This window comes from Drosophila takahashii, chromosome 2L, assembly GCF_030179915.1.
Source record: "Drosophila takahashii strain IR98-3 E-12201 chromosome 2L, DtakHiC1v2, whole genome shotgun sequence".
Lineage (NCBI taxonomy): Eukaryota > Metazoa > Arthropoda > Insecta > Diptera > Drosophilidae > Drosophila > Drosophila takahashii.
The window spans coordinates 5,715,805-5,739,488 of NC_091678.1; the positions used below are offsets into that span (position 1 = coordinate 5,715,805).

Sequence of the window (23,684 nt, forward strand, 5' to 3'; positions counted from 1 at the left end):
AAACTGTATGTTTTACACCAAAAATACAACGTTTAATGTAATTAAAGAACTATAACAATGGAAAATAAAAAGCTAAAACTGCATTTTAATTTACCACTTCAGCGATTAGGAAATTTTTTTGGTGATTTAATCTAATAAATATTAAGGATGCTATAAATAAATAACCCAAGAAGAGTTAGTTAATTTGAGTTACATTTATCTTGAGGATATCTTTCTTTAACATTGAATACTATTGGCTGTTTCTAAAAATCTTTAAACTGATATAAATGAAGAAAGTAAAATACACCATTTTCTGCTAGTATTTTCTCCCAGTGAAGCAATCTGTGTCGTTCTTGCTTCTGTTGGCCAGTCGTAGTCCACTTGACACTTTGAATGTCATTAAGCTGTCCGTCCAATCTGGATGCCAGAAGCCCTGCTCCTCCTCTATGATCCTCATGCTGTTCCTCCCCACTCCTCCCCCTCCCCACCACTCCTCAATCACCTTGTCCTCCGTCCGAACACTTAGTCAATGTCTCACTAACAATCGTCAACAGGCTCAAGCAGCGTAGGGCAACAATCACGGCTGCCGTCCCCGTTCTTTGCTCTCGTTGTCACCCCTCCATTGTGAAGTCCCTAGTCCAGAATCCTCCCAAAAGGACCTGGCTTTGTTTGCCATCTGTACTCCGGTATGTTGGTATATGTTGAATGCATTTTGGCCCAAGAACGTTTGTCAATTTTACGCCTGTCGACTTTGTGAATTGCCCTTTTTTGTCCGAGGGGGAAACTCCTGTATTATTGCTGCATGCAAAACGCGTCCTGCGTGTTGTAATTGTCCTAAGTCCGACACTGCCGGTCAAGTTTTCGGCTCCGTTTTCGGCTGCAGATGCTCCAGGTGAAATATGCCCGGAAAAATACCTGTGAAACAGGTGAGCCCGATAACAAAGGGGGACAGGAAAAAATGTTGTTGGCAAAAAGTTAACTGGCAGATGGCAGGACAAGTGACTGATATATAGTGAGGTTCCTAAAGGTTTTTGTTCAGCTACAATGAAATAAACATTTCTTCAAAACACTGATTTAGGTATACGAATTTGTTTAGTATTTGCCCAAAATGTAGATTTCATTTTATAAAAAAATGTTTGGTAAATTTTAAAGATCAATTTAAATAGTTTTTTATAAATGTTGGGAATATCTAAGTAATTTATTAAAATATTGAGAACTCCTACTTGCATACACCCTTTTAAAAGAATTTTAATAATTTCCTTAAAATAGATTTAATAAAAAATTAATCAAATTACAGGTGCTTAACTCCCAACTTCGATAAGTCAGATCAGCTGGCAAAGTGACCTCCCAAAAGGTAAACCCAAACCCACCGGCTCAGCGAAAAACTTCGTCCTCGCTTTTGGTGACCCCGATGCCTTGGTGACCCCGTCGCCGCTGACACGGAATATCCCTAATCGCCGATGGCTGAGTGCAAAACGCAGCGCCCGAGGCGACAGTAGCATTTAGGGGCTTATTAAATTGCCATTACCTAAGCCGGACATCATCATCGTTTTCGCCCAGGGCCGCTGTGCATACGAAGGCTCGGCATTTGCCACTCAAGTGCGGGATTAGCGGCGATGATGACAACAGCTTGACAGCCAGCAGGTCCATTAGGGAGGCGGCCGAGGGGGCGTGGTCGAGGTGCTGGAGCCAAAGGCAAGGGCAAAAGGGGATTCAGGTGAGTCGAGGATGCCTGACGAGCTTAGGTGGCCACACGTTCGCAGGGCCGAAATACAGCTAGCTTCAGTGCACTGAGGAAAAAACCTAATGGGTTAGAAATTTATTAAGGATTTTATCTACTCTGAAAAATAGTATTCTACATAAATAATTTTTAAAGTTATTAAAAGGTTTATTTTTCTATATTTTCTAGAAGTAAATAAAAATAAATAAATAATATTTTTTTGAACGTACAAAATATTTTCCAATTAATTTCCCTTAATTTGTCGCTTTATTTTCTCCAGTGTTTTGAATAAATCCCCACAAAATATTTAACATTTAAATGGGTAGAAATTAACTGGAGTTGTCAGGCCAGTCGGAAAGTGGGTGGCAACAGCAACAACAGTGGGCGGATGAGGTGAGTGAAAGAACGAACTTGCCACACAGTAAATGCGAAATAATCCACAAAAGCCGAAACGACAGCCCCGAAACGAAACACACAATGTGCAGTAATAGTCGAGGAGCTAGCGACAACAAAAGCCAGGACTCTTGAATGGCCACCGCCAGGACCCAGCTGCTCCAAATCCCGCAAAGAGTCCGAAATATATACGGACCAAAGGGCCAAAGCCTTAATCTGCTTTAAATGGCAAAGAGATTTCTGCGTTTCCCCCACCACCCGCATTCCGCCAGGCCGCATTCATACGGCAAATATCAAGTGCATCATCATCGTCGTCGTCATCGTCATCAAGGAGCAAAAGGACAGGACAGTTTGGAGGAGGACGGGACAAGGACGAGGCCAAAACTGCATTAACTTGCCCCCTGCTTCGAAATCGAGCAGCCTCGGTAGCCTCAAAACTTGACAAATACACTGGTGTGTTTAGAATATCTGAATAAATATGGCAATAAATATTTTTGTATCAAAAGGCTTTTATAAATATTTAATAAATTGAAATCGTTAAATATAATATTATTTTAGTTTATTAATTTTACAAATTAAGATACTTTCCAAACTGCTGAAAAAAAAACTAATCTCAGTGCATCGAGGACGTCCTTGGCTCACAACACAACATCGTTATTATCGCACTGAGCGCTGTAAAGTACCGAATAATCTACAGGATAATGAGCACGAATGAACGAGAACGTTTTCTTATTTTTATTTATTTTTTTACATTTTTTTTTGTTTTGAATGGGATATACCGAATACTTTCTGAAGTTAATGGTGAATGGAAGAGAAAGCAGGACGAGAAGGCCACAGACTCTGAACCCGAGTGCACTCAACTAAAGCAAGCCAAATCTGTCGAGAGCTCACTGAATGCTTGTTTAGAACAAAACATAAAAAAAGTTAAACATCTAATAATCAAGTAGTGAAATCCTGTAAACGACGTCAAGCTTAAAAGGACATAGCAGAGAAGTGAAGAGAAGATATAATTCTATAAACTACTCTATGATTAAAAGAACAGATTAAGTGCAATTGTAGTCAAGAAGTGGACAGTCATTATAAAATAAAATCATAACAAGAGAGAACGCTATAGTCGGGTTGGTGTCCCGACTATGTGATACCCGTCACTCAGCTATAGGGAGTGCGAACGCTGTGTCGGGTTGGTGTCCTGACTAATAATCGTAACTCAGCTAAAGGGAGTGCGAGGGAGATAGATATATGTTGACAATTTATAAAGCGTATAACTTTTTAATGAATGGTCCGATTTGAAAAATGTCTTCTACATTTCGATAGGTATAAATATACACAACAAAATTGCATTTATACTTCTCGGAAATCTTTAAAGATGTGGGCTCAGGACCCATTTTAAAATCGTTAGTGGGCGATTGTGGGCGTTAGAGGGGGCGTGGCGCTCGGCTAAAATAAACTTGCGCTGCGTAGGAAGCCAAAGAATATGTGTGGAAAATCTCAACCTTCTAGCTTTTGTAGTTTCTGAGATCTCAGAGTTCATAGAGACGGACAGACGGACAGACAGACAGACGGACATGGCTAGATCAACTCGGCTAGTGACCCTGATCAAGAATATATATACTTTATGGGGTCGGAAACGCTTCCTTCTAGCTGTTACATACTTTTGCACGAATCTAGTATACCCTTTTACTATACGAGTAACGGGTATAAAAATAGATGGAAAAGCCTTTAAATAAAATATTTAATTTTAAATATATAAAATATATTTTCCATCTTTTTTAAACTCTTCAAATTTATTTGTAAGGACTAGTTTCTAGACAAAACATCATTCAAAGTTCCTTTAATTAAATGTGACACTCATGGCCGTAAACAACATGATTTCACATGACTTACCTTCACTTCTGGCACTTAATGCCGAATGTTTTATGCCATTGAAAAGGGACACATTCGAGTTGGGAAGCCCATTTTGCCACATCTTTACCCCCTTTGCTCGTGCATTTCATTTTATATTTCTCATATTTACATGGAATATTTATGGCGCCGAACGCAGGGACACTGCAATGAGAAGAAGTGACAACTTTTTGCCATTTTGTCAACGTTTTTCAGGATTTTTCCATATTTATTTTACTGCTACTCTTTGGGTTTTGTTTATTTTTGTGTGAGCAGCAAACCAGAACGAGTAGTTCATTAGTTTTCAACTGTGTTTGGCTGAAGCTATTTCTATTTTGCAGCTGCATGTGGCCAGAAGCATCAAAGCATCGTTCCGGGCCATCAGCCAGGAGTCCTATTCCTTTCAGGAGCCGCTCCTCCTTCGCCTTTCCATTTCCCATTTTCCGTTTCCCAGGCGCCTTCTGCTTTTCTCATGGCACAGTAATGTGAACAGACTGCGGCTGCTGCCACTGGCTTTTGTAATGAAAAGTTGTGGCAACTTGTTGTACGTCATGATTTGAACCCATTTCCCATATTCCATTTCCACAGCACCATCCCCATGCCCTTTGCACTTTTTTAGTTTCTCCCTGAAAGTTACACATGCTGATACCGATATGGTATGTAAGTATTTTAAAGTTGAAACATTTCCAAAATGAAACATTTCTCATTAATTAACAGAGTTGCAGGCAAAAAATTTCGTTGCACAGCTATTTTATGGAAATATTTTTGGTGAAGTAATTAAGAGCTGGTTTAAAATTATTTAATAAATCGTAAATCGTATTTATACCTTTTTCTTTCAGAGTTGTAGGCCTAATCATCGTTAAATCAACACTTCCTGTTAAGTAAGAATGTGGAATGAGGCAAGAGATACCTTATATGCCTGACATCCTGAGTGATTTTTCGTGTTTGTTAATCGTTTTCATGTATGTATTTCTTTGCTCCTTAAAAGGAAGGAACTTTGATGGCGTCATAGATATGTTAAGTACTGTACATCCGAGAAAAATCTGACTGACGTACGCATTAAGTGTACAATACCAGCGAATCCCTCTTCAAGGGAACGCGGGGGAGCATTTGTTGAGTTTACTACCGTTTAGATACCGATAAGAAGAAACATCTTTAACTGTTTTCAGCTTGGTGCACAAGAGCTGCTTTTCGAGTTGTTTCAATTCGCTTCGATTGCAAAAGTTTTGCCAATTCTCAGTTCGTTTATCAACTTCTTGTTGTCTCTATGGTAAAATACCAGTAAGGTTACGCGAATGTTCAGCCCTCTTACTTGAGTCAAAAGTGATTCAAATAGTTTGCAAGTCTACATCGGTTAGTTTACAGGAAGCAAGTTCAATTTGTTGTGGCCCACAATTTTTACAGACCTTCAATATCGAATCATAAATTTCCAGATACCGCATTGCATCATTGGGCAAATTGCTGAAGCAACAGTAGCCACTAAAATTGGGGAAACTACTCCATGTGACACACGTTCCCGCTTTCTTTCTTTCTTCAGCAGTTGAGGACATCAATTTACTTTTATTTTCCTCCATGCTCGTGGCTACTTTTGGGAGTTTTCCGAAAAAGGGTTGCTCGAGGAAAAAAAAAATAAAAGACAAAAAATGTAACGATAGGTGGGATATCCTATATTTTTGGATTATCACAAGTTCTATTTCAATCGATTTAATAAATAAAATATTAAAATTTAAACTAAATATTATAGAAAACTTAAAAGCATTTAATAACATTTTATTTATTTTCATGTATATTTAAAAAAATTTATACAAAAAGTTTAGATTGAAAGTAACTTTTACAAATCGCAGGGAAGCATCAACACTTTACGAAGGCTAGGTACTACAAAAAAAAAAACATTTTCCCCCTCTTTCAATTTCCCGCACATCGATAAACTTAAACCTTTGGTTGGCGATTCAATTCAATTGATTCAATTGGGATTGTATCGGGCTTCGTTTTATGCTCGTTTTGGCCAACACATATTACGAGTTGAGTTTTAGCCACATCCCCATCCCGAGTGCCTCACTTATCTGTTGCCAAAATGGTCCATGTCTCCATTTTTTCCATTTTACGTGTGTGTGGGACATTTTCCCGAAATGTAATGCTAGACGGGGTGCTACTTTTTTTATTTCCCATTTTTTTTGGGTACCCACTTTTACGAGCCGATAATGTTATTGGCGTAGGAATTTTATGAATTGACCATTTTCATTTGGCCGGGATATTTGATATTTTCCCTATGACTTGTGCAATTTGCATAAGAAATTGTGTCACGACTAGTTTCGTTACACTTCATTCCATTTCTTTTGTGCATATTTCAGCTGGGCCTGGGAGGTTTTAAGTTGGGAGTGGAGTACGCTCTGGATCGACTGGAATTTGTGCTCTTTTCGAGCTATCTTGCCGGTTCATCGTCTCCTTTCCTCGGGATTCCTTTGTCTGCAGGACAAAATATTTTGCGATTTTGTGGACGGTTCCCACAGTGGTTTGGGATTAAATGGCCCCGGCTGTGAGGATGGAAGATGCAATGCGGTCGGAATTTGATATGTGTTTGATGAAGACCGGATGAAAAGCTCTTAGTCAGATCAGGTGGGTTCGAAATTTGTTTGAAAGTTTTCACATACTTTTGTTAGATGTTGAGAATTTTGTATTTTTTAAAACATAAGTTTATAAATCACACTGTTTATTGATTAAAAAAATTTTAAATAAAAGTTACAAGATTATTATAAATTTTTAATTTATATTTCTTTTGGATAGATGTTAAGAAATGTATTTTTAATTATTTTAAAATGTATTCATCGCATGTTTTAATAATTTTGTTCTATTGTGAATGCATAAAAAAAGCTGATTATAAATCTTTGCCTTAAAAAAGGTGCACTTTTTCCAGATAACAAATAAATTGAAAACCAACTTAACCAAGGAAAACACATTGAAGAATTCATTCTTAGAGCTCACTGAAATTGTTGCATTCTCTCTCGTTTATTCCTAAGTAAACAACAACCCAAGTCGGATGCAAAAACTTTACTCGGTACTTAACTCTCAAAAACCACAGTGCCTCGAGGCAGGCCTCATGTGTGGGTGTACTTCTGTGAGCGACTGTCAGCATCGTCTGCACTTTGACACTCGCACAGAGTTGCATTCCTGCCATTGAGCTATTTGGCTCGAGTGGCAACCGAAACTTTCGAGCCAAAAAATAAAAACTTTCCCCCAGAAGAGGAAAACTTCTGGCGGACGGGGAAAACTTTTTTGTTCTGTTTGCTGCTCCTTCGGATTAATATTTTCTTTGCCTGTCTTCCGCTTCCATTTTTTAGTGCATTCCTCGGCGTTTGCCTTCTTTTCGTCTTGTTACTTATTTGTTGTTGTTCCGTCCCCGGTACTTGAAATGCAATTTCTAAGAAAAATTCCTCTCAAGAGTATCAAAATACACAACGACGAGCTTTTTTTTGCTTGGATTTTTCTTTTCTATGTCAGCGAAGTCCATTGAACGTCAGTTTAGATTTTGTTTACACGTCAATTTGGTTGTATACAATCAGATGTCTTACACTAGAAGGGATCTTAGATATTATTTGAAAGTAAATCCGTATTTATCAATTATTTTTCAGTATCCCTAAGAATTCCCCTTTAAATTGGCCGTTGCCTTTAACAAGAAAAGGCAGAAAAATTTCCAGAAAGCACCAAAACCATGTACAAGTGCATTGTTTTTCAAGTTAACAGACTTTTCCTCCAGATCCTTTCTCTCCGTTAAAGACAACAAACCACACCCGAAGGACCGACATTTTAAATGGCGCACTAAATTACTTAAACACACCCACACAACATATACAAATTTGCATGCTTACAACATCTCTTCCGACTAAAAAAAATTATCTTACGACTTCTAGCTAAAAGATTCGACATGTTGTTTCCCGGTAACAAATACAAAATATTTTTTAAATTATTAAAAATACATTATCTTGAAATCAAAGGGGTAATCTGATTACAAGATTAGTAAATAACAAAATGAGTAATACAGCTAAATGTATTACTATAATAGGGGTATAAAAAGTGTTATTATCAAATAAAATATAAAAAGTTTATTCAAATCTCTTAAAACTTGTCTCAAAAAGTCGACAAGATGTGGCTTTTGATGCTGATCCTCTGAACCTAAAGACTAAAGGGTATAAATGCAACTTACTGCTGAGAATACAATTTACGCTTTTGCAGGCATTTTTCATGTGGTTCGCTGCTGCCGTTGGAGAAACTTTTTATGGCCGCCACAGCCCCCAACAAATGCGCTCTTGTTTTCGGTTTTTCGGTTTTAACCACCCACATGTGTGTTCTGCCTGCATGAAATGTGCATTTGGTTGACAAAAGTTCAGAAAACTAATTAGGAAAAGCGCACTGGAATAATAAAATTGAAGGCGAATAAATTTTCAAATAAAACTGAAGGTGATGTAGGCCTAATATTTTTTAAACGAATTTTTATTCAAAATACATGGTCAAACTTGCAAGAAAAATGAACCCTACAAGGAAATTTAAGTATTGTGAAACCGATTTGAGATTGGTACTTTCCGGTGAAGAGTTTTTGGTATTATTTGCCCTATAATACTCTTTAACGTATTTGTGGACTCCCTCGAAAGTTAAATCTCCGTCATAACGGCGAACTTCGTCTCCGTTTTCCAGCCATATTAAATTTGGTTCATAGCGCAATTCGTAGTCGTTGCATAACGTTTCAGCATTTTCACAGTTCATTTCAGCAAAGCAAATGTTTCGTTTTAGTCTGAACGATTTGGCCAATTCAATCCAGGTACTCTCAAAGTCTTCGCAACCCATGCAATTCGGTTCATAGAACTTTACGAAGAATGTGCCACTTGCCGTGGTTTCGTAGAAATTATCTGGTGTCAGCAGAAGGACCTTGCCAGGAGTACAATCATCTTGGGATCTGGGTTCTACACTCAAATGGAGAACTGCGGTTATATTGAATGGCTCTTCGGTCGAAAATATTTCTGTACGAGCTTCGCAAATCAATATTGCCAGTAGTAAATAATGAAAGTACAACAATTTAGGCATTGTATTTATTTTTGTAAATTTTTTCAACGCTTACTTTGACTCAATATTATTTTACACGTATCTTTTACCTTTCGATGGTGTTCTTGGGTTTCCATATTATTTTAGTAACCCCAGGTCATCAATAATGAAACTAAACAATTTGTTTTAAATTTTTTTTATTTCTTCAAAAAATTTATAGATTTAGTAAGGTTAGTTCGGCTTATAGAGTTTTAGAAACTTGAGGAGACTTTGCTTACAAGCTAATTTCACATGCTCAGAGTATGTAAGGATAGTTCGGTTTTTGTATGATATACGATAGAGTTTGGGTAGAATGTGAGTAGATCCATTAAATTAGTCCTCAGAGCCATTGACCGCCTTCGTTGAGTTTGCGGGGATCGATGTTGAGGCCGAGTTTCTCCAGTTTGCGCACCTTTCTCATTTGCTTGGTCAACCGCCGCTTGAAGTTGATTTCCTGGTTGAGATTCATGATCTCCATGGTATCGTACTGCCGAATATTTTTGATTGTCTGCAGAATTAGATTGTCGGTGAGATGCAGTTTGATCGTGGACATCTTCATGAATGGAGCATCGCGGCGTCGCAATTCCTCCCTGTAGGCGAATAGAGTGTAGTGAAGCGATGGCAGCGACGGCAAAGGACGCTCCAGTTGTGGGAAGAGTAACTCGGCCATTATATAGACACTAACTGAATTGCTGAATGAGGATCTGAGTGCTGCGGAAAGATCTGTTCGCTTTGAGTGTCCAGATTGCAGTGCTGTCTTTTGTCAGGGGTCCCTGATTTTTATACCATCGCATCCAGCTACCTGCTCCTGTTTACAAGGAAATCTCAGATATTCCGGGGAATTCCCGGAGCAAAAGGCAGCTGGCGCTAGACAATTTAGCTACCTGCTGAGACAGCTGCAAGTGACGTTTTCTTCTGAGCACGCGATTAGGCAGGATTTTCCTCATCTTGCAAAAATATTTCCCTTAGCTAACGTACAGTCTAACTTCGATAAAGGTGTCACAAGAAAATAAAAATGTATTCTTATAATTTTAGAAACTAAATGTTTCTTTAATTTTCGTAAAGTAATCTCTTTAATTATAATAACAAAGTTATTACATAATATCTAGTTGAAGGTGCACAAATGTACCATCCTCACATTGTAATTAGATTTACTAAAAAAAAAATTATTTAAAAGAAAATGACATGTTTATTTGTACCTTTATAATTATTATTATATTATTATTACACAACATACCAAACCTATAATTAATTATGAGCATAATAGTTAGTTGAGGAAACTCAAGATTTAAAAATAATATCTACCTAAGGACTATAATTTTGAGTTAAATAGAATTTTGCTTGGTGGTCGATGCTAAAATTTTAAAGAGCTCGTGACCTAGAAAATGAGAGAGAATACAGGCAGAAAAGGAAGGAAAAAAATTATTTTTTCTCCATTCATTCCACTCGTTTTTGGCGTAATTTTACGGTCATTTGAAATTGTTTTCCTTTACGTTCGTTAGAGCCGTGTCCTGCCGCCTGGCATCGCAATTAAAATAAATTGCATTCACTCAAAGGATTGACGACAGCTGAAATCTGCATGGCCATGTGAGGACCGGCCAAAGGTTGAGCTCAAAAAATATTTTATAGAATTCCACTTTCATTCATTTAATTAGTTCAGCTTACTCGAAAGCCCACTAGAGTCAGCAACAAATTAAACGCCATGAAAATTAATGAACGAAGGAAATTGCTTTGATTTCAACGGCTTTTTCTATTGCATTAATTATTTGATTAAGTTAAAAAGGAAATGGGTATTTTTACTGAAATATTTATGGTTAGCATGTCATAATAATTCTAAATTCATTAAAATTAAAAAACCTTTTAATTATTTGCCCTAAAACTGCAGCCAAATTATAAGCACTGTTTATGCATACCAATTCATTTGTCATCGGAGTTCTGCCATCAAATTTATGTTATTTTATATTGCTTGTTTTTACGCGCGAATACGTTGTAAATTAGTTGAACATAACAAATGTCGCCATTTAATTAGGCAGAATATTTCAATTACGCCAAATGTCAGTGCCACATTCTGAATTGCAAATGATGTCACCGAGGAGCAAGCTAATTAAAATCGAGAATATTATTTATAATTTATATATTTCGGGGTTTTCCGTACCATATTCTGTGGTTTGGTTTGCCTGTCATAATTTAGACGGTGTCCAAATGACCAGAAACCAATAAAACTTTATCCGTGTACGCATAATATTAATTTTTGGAAAGCTATGGCAATAATAAGCCAATGTTATGTATGAATTTGGTAAATCTTTCAGCAATTGTGAATATTTTATTTAGAGAGGACAACCAAGTTTTTCCCCATGTTAATAATTTAGCATGGTAAACAAAAAGTCTGAAAAGTTAGGAGTTAGAAAAGTGAATGTCAGTAGATATAACCTGTTTAATGGAAAAAACCGGCAAGTCATGTGAGAAAACCACAACAGACTCGACCCTATAAAAGGCTTTTTTACCGATTGAACTTTATACTCAAGAAGTGACCACGGTAAAGATGTTGAGAAAATTGTTTCCGTACATCAAGGAAAAGCCATTGAACGAGCGGGTTCAATCGCGCGATGCCTTCATTTACTTGGAGCGGGTCATGTGGACCTTTGGCTGGACAGAACCTTATGAGAAGAGGTGAGTAAAATAAACTTTTACTAAACATAATTAATATTTACATTTAAAGATGGACCGGAGTTTACAATGTTTGGTGTTTTATGACAAGCATTGTATTCTTCATTCTACTGCCGATTTCGATAGTCGTGGAATATGTCCACCGTTTCAGGAGTTTCTCGGTAGGGGAGTTCCTCAGTTCCCTTGAGATTGGTGTTAACATGTATGGATGCTCCTTCAAGAGCACCTATACTCTGTTTGGTCAAAGAAATGTGCGAAGGGCCAAACTGGTTTTGGATCGCCTAGACGAAAGATGCAGTCGCGATGAGGAGAAGTCCATGGTGCATCGCTATGTGGCCCTGGGCAACTTTTGCCACGTCCTGTACCACACTTGTTACTGGGTCTATGTGCTCACAAACTTTGTGGGTTTTCTGCTGCTCGGTCATCATGCATGGCGCATGTTCATCCCAATGCTCAAGTCGGACGAACATTTTCTGATCTCCAGTGTCGCGGAATTTCTGCTAATGCTCTACGTGGTGACCATGGATCAGTGCTCGGATGTTTGTCCCATGGTCAGCATGCTGATGGCCAGATGCCACATCAATCTGCTCAGGAATAGGGTGATGCATCTTCGATCGAATCCAGAAACAGGCGCTGATGAGGACTTGGAAGAGCTAACCAAGTGCATCCAGGATCACCGGTTGATATTGGAGTAATTATTTAGTTTTATTTAATGATGTTTCATGTTTTCTATTATTATTATTAATAATAGCTATGTCAACATTCTGCGACCCGTCTTCTCGGGAACCATTTTTGTGCAGTTTCTGCTGATTGGCGTGGTTTTGGGCCTCTCGATGATCAACGTTATGTTCTTCTCAACTTTTTGGACCGGGTTAGGAACTTGCCTCTTCATGTTCGACGTTTGCATGGAGACATTTCCATTCTGTTATCTGTGCAATATGATTATCGACGATTGCCAGAAGCTTTCCGACTCTCTATTTCAATCGAATTGGATGACCGCCGACCGACGCTATAAGTCCACTTTGATGTTCTTTCTTCACAACCTACAGCAACCTATTATCCTCACGGCAGGAGGAGTTTTCCCTATTTGCATGCAAACCAATTTATCTGTATGTTGAATCAATATTTACTCTCGATTTTGATGTAATTCCTTGGCTTTTTTAAGATGGTAAAGTTGGCGTTTTCTGTGGTCACCGTTATAAAGCAATTCAACATTGCCGAAAAGTTTCAATAGGATGGAATATAAAAAGGATAAAGTCCTGTAATGGAATGCGTTAGGCAATTAAATAGCACATTTTGTAATTTGGCAAATAGTAAGACGCACGTTTAAAAATTATAACACTCAAAGTAATTTCTTATTAAAGAAAGTATAGTAGCACTCAAAATTATAAATAATTGAAAAATAAATGTATCTTTTACTTCAAGAGTAAAAGAAAAAACCATTCTTATAAAGTTTAATTGTACAATACAGACCGTAATTAAACTTTAAATTCCGTCGCTTCATCAGCAGCCAGAAAAAAATTGTAAATATTCCGATTAATTAACAGAACTGACAAAAGATTCTAGGGCACATTGACGGTTTGTCTCCTGCAAATGCATTTAATTTGCCCATGTGCGGAGGTCCTTTTGAATGCCTCTGTGTCTGGATGTCTGTCCTCAACGCCAATGAGTCAATATTATTACGGTCGACGCTTCGCGCTTCCCGTGAAATTGGCAAAAGGGGAAATGGCCGCAAAGCGCTGGCAAAAATGCTTTCAATTAATTAAACACCCGAAAAGCAAGGATATAATGAGAATGCAATGTGCTGTGCAAAGAGCTCTAAAGAGAGATGTTTGGCTGAGGGGAACCCACTGCGGTTCGATCGACCAACTCAATCAACAATGATGCCAATACGTACATACAAAGAAATTTAAAATTTTATAATTATTTTTAAGTTTAAATAATGTTTTAATTATATATCTGAGTATATTTTTAAATCGGATTAAAAGCTGCTTAGTTTCATAAAGGTGGTACATAAATTCTATGCAATTCTAGGAATAAAATAAAAGTGTCAAAAACTATGCTACACAAATTGTTAAAACACTCAAAATATATTTCCGCCTACTTTTAGACACCTCTGTAAGTGATTTTAAAAACTCATTTCTTACATTAAACTTATTTATATCACCATTTACTTGTAAATACATATTAATTGAAACAATTTATTTTATCTTATATTATTTACTATTAATTTTGTATACGTCATGACTTATTTTCCCATCGAAAAGAAAACTCACAGAAATGATGTTTTTAAATTCGATTCCAATCTTTTTGAAGAGTGCAGTCTGCGGTGTGCAGCTCATTAATAATACAGATAATGTGTTTGGCGGCAATCATTTTTCGGTTGCATGCCATCGCGGTGGCGCTGATTAACACCGCCAATGGTCAACGCAGTGACAGACGAAAGGCAATGATAGTGGGCGTAAAATGGGGGGGTTTTGTATTCCTCATTGGACAATGAACCGAATTCATGTCGATTTTGGTAATGTTTTACTCGGTTAATGGCATGTTAAGGTCGTGCTCTTGAACGATGGAAGAACAGCTAACGGATTCTCGGGAGCTCTGTATATCATAATTGCATTCCGGTGAAAAGTAAATTGTGGTGGATTAAATGGCCTTCTGTATGATGGGAAAATGCCATTCAGGATTTAAGCTTGAGGAAACCTGTAAATTATTTAATGCATCGTGGGATTTTCAGAACAGCAGAAATGAACGTCAATAAGCCTTGAAAATAAGTTGCAGAAACCGTCAAGTCATGTGAGACAACCATAACGGACTTCTGCGCTATAAAAGGCTTTTTTTTCCAGACTAAGTAAATATTCAAGAAGCAACCACGGGCAAGATGTTAAGCAAATTGTTTCCCCACATCAAGGAAAAGTCATTGGACGAGCGGGTTAAATCGCGCGATGCCTTTATTTACTTGGATCGGGTCATGTGGTCAATGGGCTGGACAGAGCCAGAAAACAAAAGGTATAGCATACTTTTAGACACCTTAACAAAAGATTTCAATATCCTAGAATCTCCACAATACTTTTTTTTTCAAAAGATGGAGCATGGTTTACAGTCTGTGGTCTGCTTTTATGGTCATTTTAATGTTCATCCTTCTGCCAATCTCAATAACCATCGAGTACCTTCAGCGATTCAAGAGCTTCTCGGCTGGCGAGTTCCTCAGTTCCCTGGAAATTGGGGTTAACATGTATGGCAGTTCGTTCAAGTGCGCTTTCACCATGATTGGCTACAAGAAAAGGCAGGAGGCCAAAAGATTACTGGATCAGCTGGACAAGAGATGCGTTCGGGATGAGGAGAGGTCCACTGTTCATCGCTATGTGGCTTTGGCCAACTTTTTCGATATCATGTATCACATTTTCTACACCAGCTTTGTTGTGATGAACTTTCCGTATTTTCTGATGCAGGGACGCCACGCTTGGCGAATGTATTTTCCCCTAATCGACTCCGATGAGCAATTTTTCATCTCCAGCATCGCAGAATGTATGCTGATGACGTGGTGCATTTACATGGATCTGTGCTCGGATGTCTGTCCATTGGTCTCCATGATGATGGCTCGATGTCACATTACCATTCTCAAGAATCGACTGAAGAATCTGCGATCGGAGCCGGGAAAACACGAAGATGAGTACTTGGAGGCGCTAACTAAGTGCATCCAGGATCATCGATTGATATTGGAGTGAGATAAAGTTACCATTAATTACAATTTATATATCAATATTCATTAGTTATGTCAACGCCCTGCGACCCGTTCTTTCGGGCACCATTTTTGTGGAGTTCCTGTTGATCGGTACTGTATTGGGACTCTCAATGATAAACTTGATGTTCTTCTCAACTTTTTGGACCGGAGTCGCCACTTGTCTGTTTATGTTCGACGTCTCCATGGAGACTTTTCCGTTTTGCTATCTATGCAATATGATTATCGATGATTGCCAGGAGCTTTCCGACTGCCTATTTCAATCGAATTGGACGACCGCCGATCGTCGATATAAGTCCACTATGGTATTCTTTCTTCACAATCTGCAGCAACCTATTATGCTCACGGCAGGTGGGGTTTTTCCCATTTGTATGCAAACAAATTTAGCTGTGGGTATAAGCGTTCCAAATTATACATTTCTTTTAATTACTTAATTTATTTAAGATGGTGAAATTGGCCTTTTCTGTGGTTACGATTATGAAGCAATTCAACATAGCCGAGAAGTTTCAATAAGTGGAGAAAAGCTGGATCTAATGCTACAGATATGTCTTACGGCACACACTAAGTAGGAAAATGCAAATTCAATTTTTTTAATAGTTGTAGCAGGTATTAAACAATTCAGTGCTAACAAAATGCTAAAATTATAGAAGCATGAGAAATAAAGAATCTTTACTTAATGTAGAAAGTATCAATAAATCATTAAATCAATTAATGAACGATGAAACCATTTTGTGGCGCCCCCGGGTGGACTTCGTGGAAAGTTTAAATGCAATGCATTTAAAAGTAATTCTTAAAGTTTGAAAGCATTATTCGACTGCAATGCAATAATAAAACCTTAAGCAGAGGGTTAAAAATATGAACTCTATCGCATCCCGCATTAATTTACTCCGCGCGGAAAGCCCGACAATAAAGCGCGACTTAAAGTTGGGTCAGTAAATCTACTGCAGTTGTCTCTCTCTCGCACGGAAGGCGCCTGGGGCGTGCTGTCTCTTTCCCGCCGCTGTCCACTTAATAAAGTGCAAACAGGCAAGTGATTATTTCACAGCTATTGTTCGAAAAGGATGCGGATGCGGGATGGGCCGCAAGGGGGCGTGGCCTGGGGGAGGGGGCAACAAAGGGATTTGCGTTATAACCAAAGAAACGAAGCAGAACACCCGAAACATATAAAAGCAGCAAAAAATACAATAACGAGGACGAGGAGCGCGAAAAAATTGTGCAGCGCGAATAAAAAATGTAACTAAGAAAATGTATACAATGGTGTGAAAGAGGGAGACAGCGAGATGGGTCAACTGCAGGAAAAATTTACGAGCTGCTTTATTGCACTCTCACACACACAGACATTCGCATGGACATGGTCGCGCACTCACATAAACACACTGAGTATATTGAGATCCTTTTTCACACCCTCAATCGCAGATTTCACTCTCACTTTCATTTTGAAAGCCCCTTTGAGTCCTCTTCATTTTCTACAGTTTACGAGAATAATCTTTAATACACATTGAATGGAGTTTAATCCTGATTTCGAGCAATCTTAACATATATTTATAAGACATTTTTTAAGGTTATTGTGTTGCAGAATTCTAATAAAGATCACTATCGTTTTTATTTCAGTTTTAAAGGTGCTCAAAAGTATGCACCAATTTTATATTTAGTATCTATTGACAATCCTTTTTTTCGTAGTTTGTAGTCTCTCATCCATCATTCGACTAACAAAACTTGGCATTAGAAATTTTGCGTTATGCAAATGTAGTTCCCATACTCCAAGGTCGATTCCGCAAAAAGGCTCACAAATTAGCGTTCGTCATCAATCAAATGCCGGGCTAGCAGCTCCAGTCGAGGTCAATGGGGTGAACTGCTGACGCTAATTGCAATTTGTGGTTTCAGCCAACTGCAAGTGGAGCATCAGCAACAAGCCCAAGCCCAATGCTCCGAACATCGTTTGCATTCGAGGAGCCTGATGATGGATTTCTGGATGTAGTGCCGCGAAGCCGAAAAACCGCATCGACATCATCGTCATCTTCTCCCTATTCCAGGCAATTCGATTGAAGCAGGTTCGAGACTATGTAGACGTAGCTCTGCCAACCCCTCAGAAACCAGGTAAACTCAATCAGCGGAGGAGGAGGCAGAGGCCAGGTAGCCGACATCAGGTGCGCATATTCAAATCAAGTGTTTAGTGTGGCCTCGGGGTCGCACTGCGGCCTCCTGCTTAAGCATTCTGCCTGGCTCATGTGTTTTCTTTGATCTGCAGCCTTTAAATGTGTTTCGAGGAACTCGTATAAAATATTCAATAACTTCCTTCATCCGAATATCATTATGAATCGACCAGGTACTGGGAAGCATGAGGATATTTTAATATCCGAAGGTTGAGAAATTGAAAATGAATGATTACTTTAAAATAAAAAATATTCAAGCAATTTAGGATATAGAATTATTTGTTTATAATATTTGTTTATATCCCTGGCTAATGTTAACATCAGTGTTATTTCTCAAGTGACTTGCATTTTGACTTGATTTTCTTTTTTAATTATTAACTGGGTGTAAGCATCACATGGTTTTCAAAGAACTTTTCCCATAAAAATTAGCACACCTTGCGGTTCCTGAATACTTTTTATTTTCCCTGCTAATCCGATAAATAATGTTTAGCGTATATATTGGAAAATAAGCAAGTGCATTGTCTGAAAAAGCCCAAGTCATGGCAGCTGCCAAAGGAAGTCATGACTGTGGGATCCTCGTTCTCTGACTTTGCACCTCCCTGCCAAGTCCTTCTCCTTGATTCAAGCAGTATTTGTGGCATTTGAGGCATGCGGCACACGCTGCGTATGAGCTATTTTCTTAAGCCAGCTCCAGTGGCTTCCTTTAACCTTTTGGCTTTCTTTTGTTCGTTCTGTCTGAAGTGAATGTGTGCCATGTGAGGCATGTGTAGCATGCAATGTCTCCCTTTTGGCCCCTTCCTGCCTTATTGAAAGCATCTGTGAGTTATTTTTATATAGCTACTTTATGCCCCTTCATCTGTATGTGAAAATTCGAGCCACAAAAAGTGGCTGGTTGCTTTTATTTATAAGAAAGCCTGGCCTATTTTAAGAAAAGTATTTAAGGTGCTTCCGGCTTATGTGTTATTTGGGGAGAGCAGTAACTAAATTAGCGGATATATATGGAAAAGGCCAATTGTTTATTTTATTTAAGTGGATGAATTTTTTCCAATAAAAAATAAATTTCTTTTTTAATTGTCCTTTTTTGTTACATAAGAGAAAAAAAGCGCTAACCACTTCTTTTCATTTTTACTCAAGGACCTCTAATTTATTTCTGTGCCATAATTCATGGCTTGTTGCAAGCAGTAATCAAATTGCTTTTGAGCTCCTCAATCTAGACAAATTACCCGGCCACTCATCTATTTTAGTTTTTTAATTAAAGCCCAGAGCGAAGGCTGCATCCTCGGGGATTGTGGAAAGTGGATCGGCAATGGGAACGGGATCGGGATGTCCCAAAACATTTGCCAGACGCATCGGACATAAATCAAGTGAACGAGAACGGCTCCGACATGGACATGGCAGGACAACAAATCCAACAAAGCTGCTGCTGGCCCAGCTTCGATAGCACTTTCCCATGGCCATACAGAAATTTGTGAATTGCAGTTAGCCAGAATCGAGAAAAAGGGATTCGTGGGGGCGAAGGGCGTGTTCCCAGCCAAGGGCAAAGGCAAAGTTTTTGGCGTAGAACTAACGAGCATCAGTGTAAACTGTCGTCGCTGCTGTCGTCGTCGATGGTTGTTGTTCTAGCTGTCGCCGTTGCAGTTGCAGTTGCCCTTCTTGTTATTTTACCAGTTTCTCATTAAACTTAAAAAATTGTATACAAAGTTTGTATAAAGCTGGCATTAGTCGGTGGGTTCAAAGCCATGACAAAATTGTGCATACACTCAGAAAATGAATCGCCCTGAATTTTAGAAAATCGCCTATGGATTTGCTTCACTGGCGATTTTTTTCTTTAAAATAAAAAAATTTTCTACTGGTAAAGAAAATTTTCTTCCAATTAATCAAAATTCATTAAATTCAAGAAATATTCCAGAAATATAGAAAAAAATCGCCAGTAAAGCAAATCCATAGGCGATTTTCTAAAATTTTTTTTTGAGTGTAGCTAATCGGTTCAGGATTTTGTTATAATCAACATTTTTAATCGTTTTAATGGAATTGGGTGGTTTGGAAAACTGAACTAGGAAAATCTATTAAAATTTATATTGTTTTACAAATTGTTCTTTTATTGTAGTTAAAAAATAATGTTTATAATTTATTAAGGTTTAAAACGACTAAAGAAGCTTTTTAAACAATTACACCGAAAATATTTGATGTGATAATATATCAAACAATATTATCCGTTCATTATTTTAAAAGTATTTTAATTAGATTTATTTAAATTTGGAACTTTTGCCCCCTTTTTCTTTTAGTGCAAATCCCATTTATTTTCATGTTCAAATGTTTGTGATATTCTTGGTTCATTTAGAAGACAACGATATCCCTTTGTGATGGCCTCCCGAGTCCTAAACATTCAACTGACGTGAACTTGCTCCTTTTAGCCAAAGCATTCCCACTGGTCCAATGCCCTACAATACACCACATCCGTAAAGTTCTGGCTGGAAAAATCGCTTCAACTTTTGTTTTACGCACAGTGCCTTTGTCTTTTGCAAAATATTCACCAGGGACGGCAGCCGAAAAGTATGCAACTGCACACAATGCAACGAGAAATCGCAGCTGCAGGCGAAATGGGAGATGCTGGATGGTGGATGGGTCCTTCTTTTCGTCCTGGGGCGTGTTGTGCGCAAACTTTCGCAACATTTATCTTCGTTATTATGACGCTCGAATGGGCTATCAGCGCAAAAGTGGAGCGGCTGCTAAATATTTGGCCAGGCAAAAAGGAAACGCATAAAGGCTAAGGCAAAGGACGATGGGGATAAGAATAAGAAGAATGTCCTTAATGCCGCGATTCCACTACTTTTCTCTCTCGCTCTTGCTGTCTCCCTGCACGCAGTGTCTAAAAATGTTACAAGTTGTCAAACGTGCTGCGCTGGCTGCGAATTTCCGGTGATGCATTCGTAATCTCTTTCCGATGGAACAAATAGTGATTTTTGGTAAAATTAATAAATATAAATGTTTTTTAGTCATTAATAAATTCTCTAATTTGTTTGCTATTACCCAAAAAAAAATTATATTGCATATAGTAGTTACAAATAGCTTAGTAATTCTTCATAAAAAAAATCCATAAATATTATTCTATGTTTAGTAATTATAAAAAAAGTATCTATGAAGATTTTGTATCGCTTTAGATAGTAACTATAAATATTTCCCGTACTTGATTTTTTTTTAAATTATTAAACTATTTTTTAAAACTCAAAAATAATAAAAATAATTATGATTTTAATTTACTTTATAGACTGTTATTTTTGTTTGCATCTCTGCGGGGTCGCATATCCTTCGCCATCGCTGCATTTGGCAATATTGGAGCAGACAAAGCGCCATTTCCCAGCTGCAAAGGAGACAGTGCAGCTCGGCAGTTGTAAACGGGAAGGCAGTGGCAACTTTTTCCTGCACTTAATTAGTTTGGGCATAAGTGGAGCAGAAAAAGTTGTTGGCCAAGATGACGGTGGGTGGAGGAGCGGAGGCGGAGGCCTTGTCCTCCAGTGGGTTTGTCAACTGTCCCCGAGTCCTTCCTATCGTATCCTCCCTTTGGCTGTTTTGTGTGCGTTCGCAGCTAAGGAAATTGCCTCATAAATGTTCATTACCCAAGCTGTGTTTGTGTGTTCTTCGGGTTCCGAATTTGGATGGATTTTGTATGGCGACATGTGCGCAATTTCCCTCCTCTTTTCCCAAGCCGAAAATTACGCTGCATTCGTACAGGAAATGTTGTGCAATAAATTTTTGTTTAATTTCGGAAAGGAGAGGATGTATGAAAAAAGGATTCGCCAACTCTCCTTTGTTAGAACTCAACTTCCACGGTTCATTTCCCAAATCACCTAAAGCCTAATCAGTGCCTATTAATCATACGCACTGTTGGTCACATTGTGTCCAACAAATTGCCCGTTCCCCGGAATTTCTCGCAGTGTGAGATAATGATGGCATTTCCGGCCTCATTCTCATTCCCCGCCAGCGAGAGAAACACACAAACATCTCGCATACGCGCAGCAATTCAAAAATATTAAGTGCCGCAGTTAGGCAAGTACTTAGTGGCAACAACAGCAGAAGAGCGGGCGGCTAAATGCCAGTCAAACAATGTGCAAACAATGGGAGCCCGGCCGAAAGAAAAGCTGAAGGCACGCCTGAAAATGAACCCGCAAAATATGGCTCACAAATAGGGGAATCGACTGGGAGACGCGGGTAGAATAGGTAGGGCAAGAGGGTCTTCAGATAACCCAACGGAGATGAACGCGTGAAAAAAAAGATTTAAAAAAAAAGAAAATAGTGGTCTAAAATAATGTTTAAAAGTTTAAGAAATGTTCAAGAAATATTAATATAATAATAGTGGATATTTTTTAGGATGTGGTGATTTTAAAACATACTAAATCTATCACATGTTAAAATATGTTCTTAACAACAATTATTTTATCCTTTGATTTGCCATTAAAAAATATGTTTATTTTCGAATTTAAAAAATGTAACTAATTAAAACTAAAATTGTTTACGGTAAAGCTTAGAGCCCTACAAAATAATATTGCAAACTTTTTAAGATCTAACCAGACTCCAGACCCGAATCACGTGCCATCTCGAACTGACAGCTCTAAAAGCTCGAAAAGAGGACCAGCAGAGCAAACCAATTGGGCCCAGCTTGGGGGGCAGCATCCAGGGCTGTTTTGGGGGGCAGCGTTTGTCGGAACTGTCACATTAAAATGGATGATTTATTTGCGCTCCTAATTTATTGCGCCACAGTCACCGGCCGCATTTCGTTTCAGAGCCAGGATATTGAGTACGCGTAATGCATGAGCGAGTGAACGGCGGAACGTGGAAATGGGGACAGCGGGAAAATCGGAACGGGAACAGGACCAACGAACTCTCTCAGAGGGGGAGGGGGGCGATGGGGCAACCGGAAGTTGAGGGTGTGGCAAGTGGCATCGGGGCTAATATAATGAATTTTACACGACACCAGCGCACTTGGCACTTAATAATCGCATTAGGGCGCTAAGCAGCTCGATGACAGGGCGGAACGGAAGGGAAACCGCAAACTGGGGGGAATCCCCCACTTCCGTTTCGTTCCGCTTTGTTCCGTTTGCACCAGCTTCTTATCGGCTTCATAATGTTTTATTGTCCTGCTCATCGTTACAAATGAGCGGATACTTTCGTGTCCTTTGTTGCTGCGTTCTTTAGTCGGCCGTTCAAATGCCTAATGCTGATTATAAAAATAAGGATTCACGATCATGGGCAAATGGGCATGTGATAAGGACAGGTGTCGGCAATTTAACCCAAGGGTCAGTCCATTGAATGGCCGCGATAAAGGGGGAAATAATGTAAGCAATTGAGCAGAATTACCTTCACAGGACAATGCAAGTTAATGAGAGTTGGAAGAGCTGTTAAGATAATAAGTAAGTAAATTAAAATGTAATAAAGGTGTTTTTAGTAGTATATTGTATTTTAAATATACAATTTCTTTATACAAAAATAAAAACCCACAACTAAGACCAAATGAACTGCTACAAATACGTCTGCCCTTTTGAAGATATCACCTGAGTATCCATTTCCCCCAAGAATCTTTGTCGGCTTCTTCTAATTTTCACCTGGCAACTTTGACAGCAAAGAGCAAGGAGGGAAAAGCGTAAGAGACAACTGTCCAAGCGAAGAAAGAGAGAGCTCATCAGTTGACACCTCATATCCTTTGAACATTTTCCAATCGAAGGACTCGGCTTGCCTTGGTCCATTAGAAATATTGCGCACCCTTCGTTCAATTTCTTTATTACAAAAATCGTTCGTTTGTATTTTTTGTTTGTTTTGCCATTTCGTATTTCTTTCTCTGTTGCATTTTGCGAGTAAAATGGAGAAAGGACCGCTGCCTCTGGTCCAAGAGCAGGTGAAGTCGTGATTGAAAAACACTGATAGACTCTGTAAATAGATGAAATGCTGCCCCAGATGTACACCAATATGTGAGGCAGAAGTGGAAAGTGGCTGCCACATCGCCCATTCAATTGGCTCTTCCCACTGCACTTTGCGAATTTGATCGAGTGAATGGCGTCACAAAGCAGCAAATCGAAATTGA

The 23,684-nt window shown here is 38.6% G+C and overlaps 4 protein-coding genes across 4 annotated transcripts; 2 read left to right on the forward strand and 2 right to left on the reverse strand.

Annotated features, from left to right (window-relative positions):
* Nucleotides 1-8,434: 8,434 nt before the first annotated feature.
* On the reverse strand, nucleotides 8,435-9,093 carry LOC108055899 (thioredoxin domain-containing protein 5 homolog). Its single transcript, XM_017139457.3, has one exon. It carries the CDS (start codon nucleotides 9,047-9,049, stop codon nucleotides 8,462-8,464), a length of 588 nt encoding a protein of 195 aa, XP_016994946.2. The 5' UTR covers nucleotides 9,050-9,093; the 3' UTR covers nucleotides 8,435-8,461.
* Nucleotides 9,094-9,187: 94 nt separating this feature from the next.
* Nucleotides 9,188-9,806, reverse strand: halo. The gene has a single exon (XM_017139433.3). It carries the CDS (start codon nucleotides 9,714-9,716, stop codon nucleotides 9,387-9,389), a length of 330 nt encoding a protein of 109 aa, XP_016994922.1. The 5' UTR covers nucleotides 9,717-9,806; the 3' UTR covers nucleotides 9,188-9,386.
* Nucleotides 9,807-11,588: 1,782 nt separating this feature from the next.
* On the forward strand, nucleotides 11,589-12,947 carry LOC108055893 (odorant receptor 22a-like). The gene is made up of 4 exons (XM_017139450.2): nucleotides 11,589-11,716; nucleotides 11,766-12,404; nucleotides 12,465-12,822; nucleotides 12,879-12,947. The coding sequence occupies exons 1-4, from the start codon at nucleotides 11,589-11,591 to the stop codon at nucleotides 12,945-12,947; spliced, it is 1,194 nt and encodes a 397-aa protein (XP_016994939.2).
* Nucleotides 12,948-14,594: 1,647 nt separating this feature from the next.
* Nucleotides 14,595-15,968, forward strand: LOC108055897 (odorant receptor 22a). The gene is made up of 4 exons (XM_017139454.2): nucleotides 14,595-14,722; nucleotides 14,799-15,437; nucleotides 15,487-15,844; nucleotides 15,900-15,968. The coding sequence occupies exons 1-4, from the start codon at nucleotides 14,595-14,597 to the stop codon at nucleotides 15,966-15,968; spliced, it is 1,194 nt and encodes a 397-aa protein (XP_016994943.2).
* The last annotated feature ends 7,716 nt before the right edge of the window (nucleotides 15,969-23,684 follow it).

Excerpts from the sequence above, each read along its gene's own strand:
- LOC108055893 (XM_017139450.2), top strand. The coding sequence starts at position 11,589 with ATGTTGAGAAAATTGTTTCCGTACATCAAGGAAAAGCCATTGAACGAG. Across the intron at positions 12,405-12,464 it reads GATCACCGGTTGATATTGGA|CTATGTCAACATTCTGCGAC; the intron begins GTAATTATTTAG and ends TATTAATAATAG. Across the intron at positions 12,823-12,878 it reads GCATGCAAACCAATTTATCT|ATGGTAAAGTTGGCGTTTTC; the intron begins GTATGTTGAATC and ends GGCTTTTTTAAG.
- LOC108055897 (XM_017139454.2), top strand. The coding sequence starts at position 14,595 with ATGTTAAGCAAATTGTTTCCCCACATCAAGGAAAAGTCATTGGACGAG. Across the intron at positions 14,723-14,798 it reads ACAGAGCCAGAAAACAAAAG|ATGGAGCATGGTTTACAGTC; the intron begins GTATAGCATACT and ends TTTTTTCAAAAG. Across the intron at positions 15,438-15,486 it reads GATCATCGATTGATATTGGA|TTATGTCAACGCCCTGCGAC; the intron begins GTGAGATAAAGT and ends AATATTCATTAG.
- halo (XM_017139433.3), bottom strand. The coding sequence starts at position 9,716 with ATGGCCGAGTTACTCTTCCCACAACTGGAGCGTCCTTTGCCGTCGCTG.
- LOC108055899 (XM_017139457.3), bottom strand. The coding sequence starts at position 9,049 with ATGCCTAAATTGTTGTACTTTCATTATTTACTACTGGCAATATTGATT.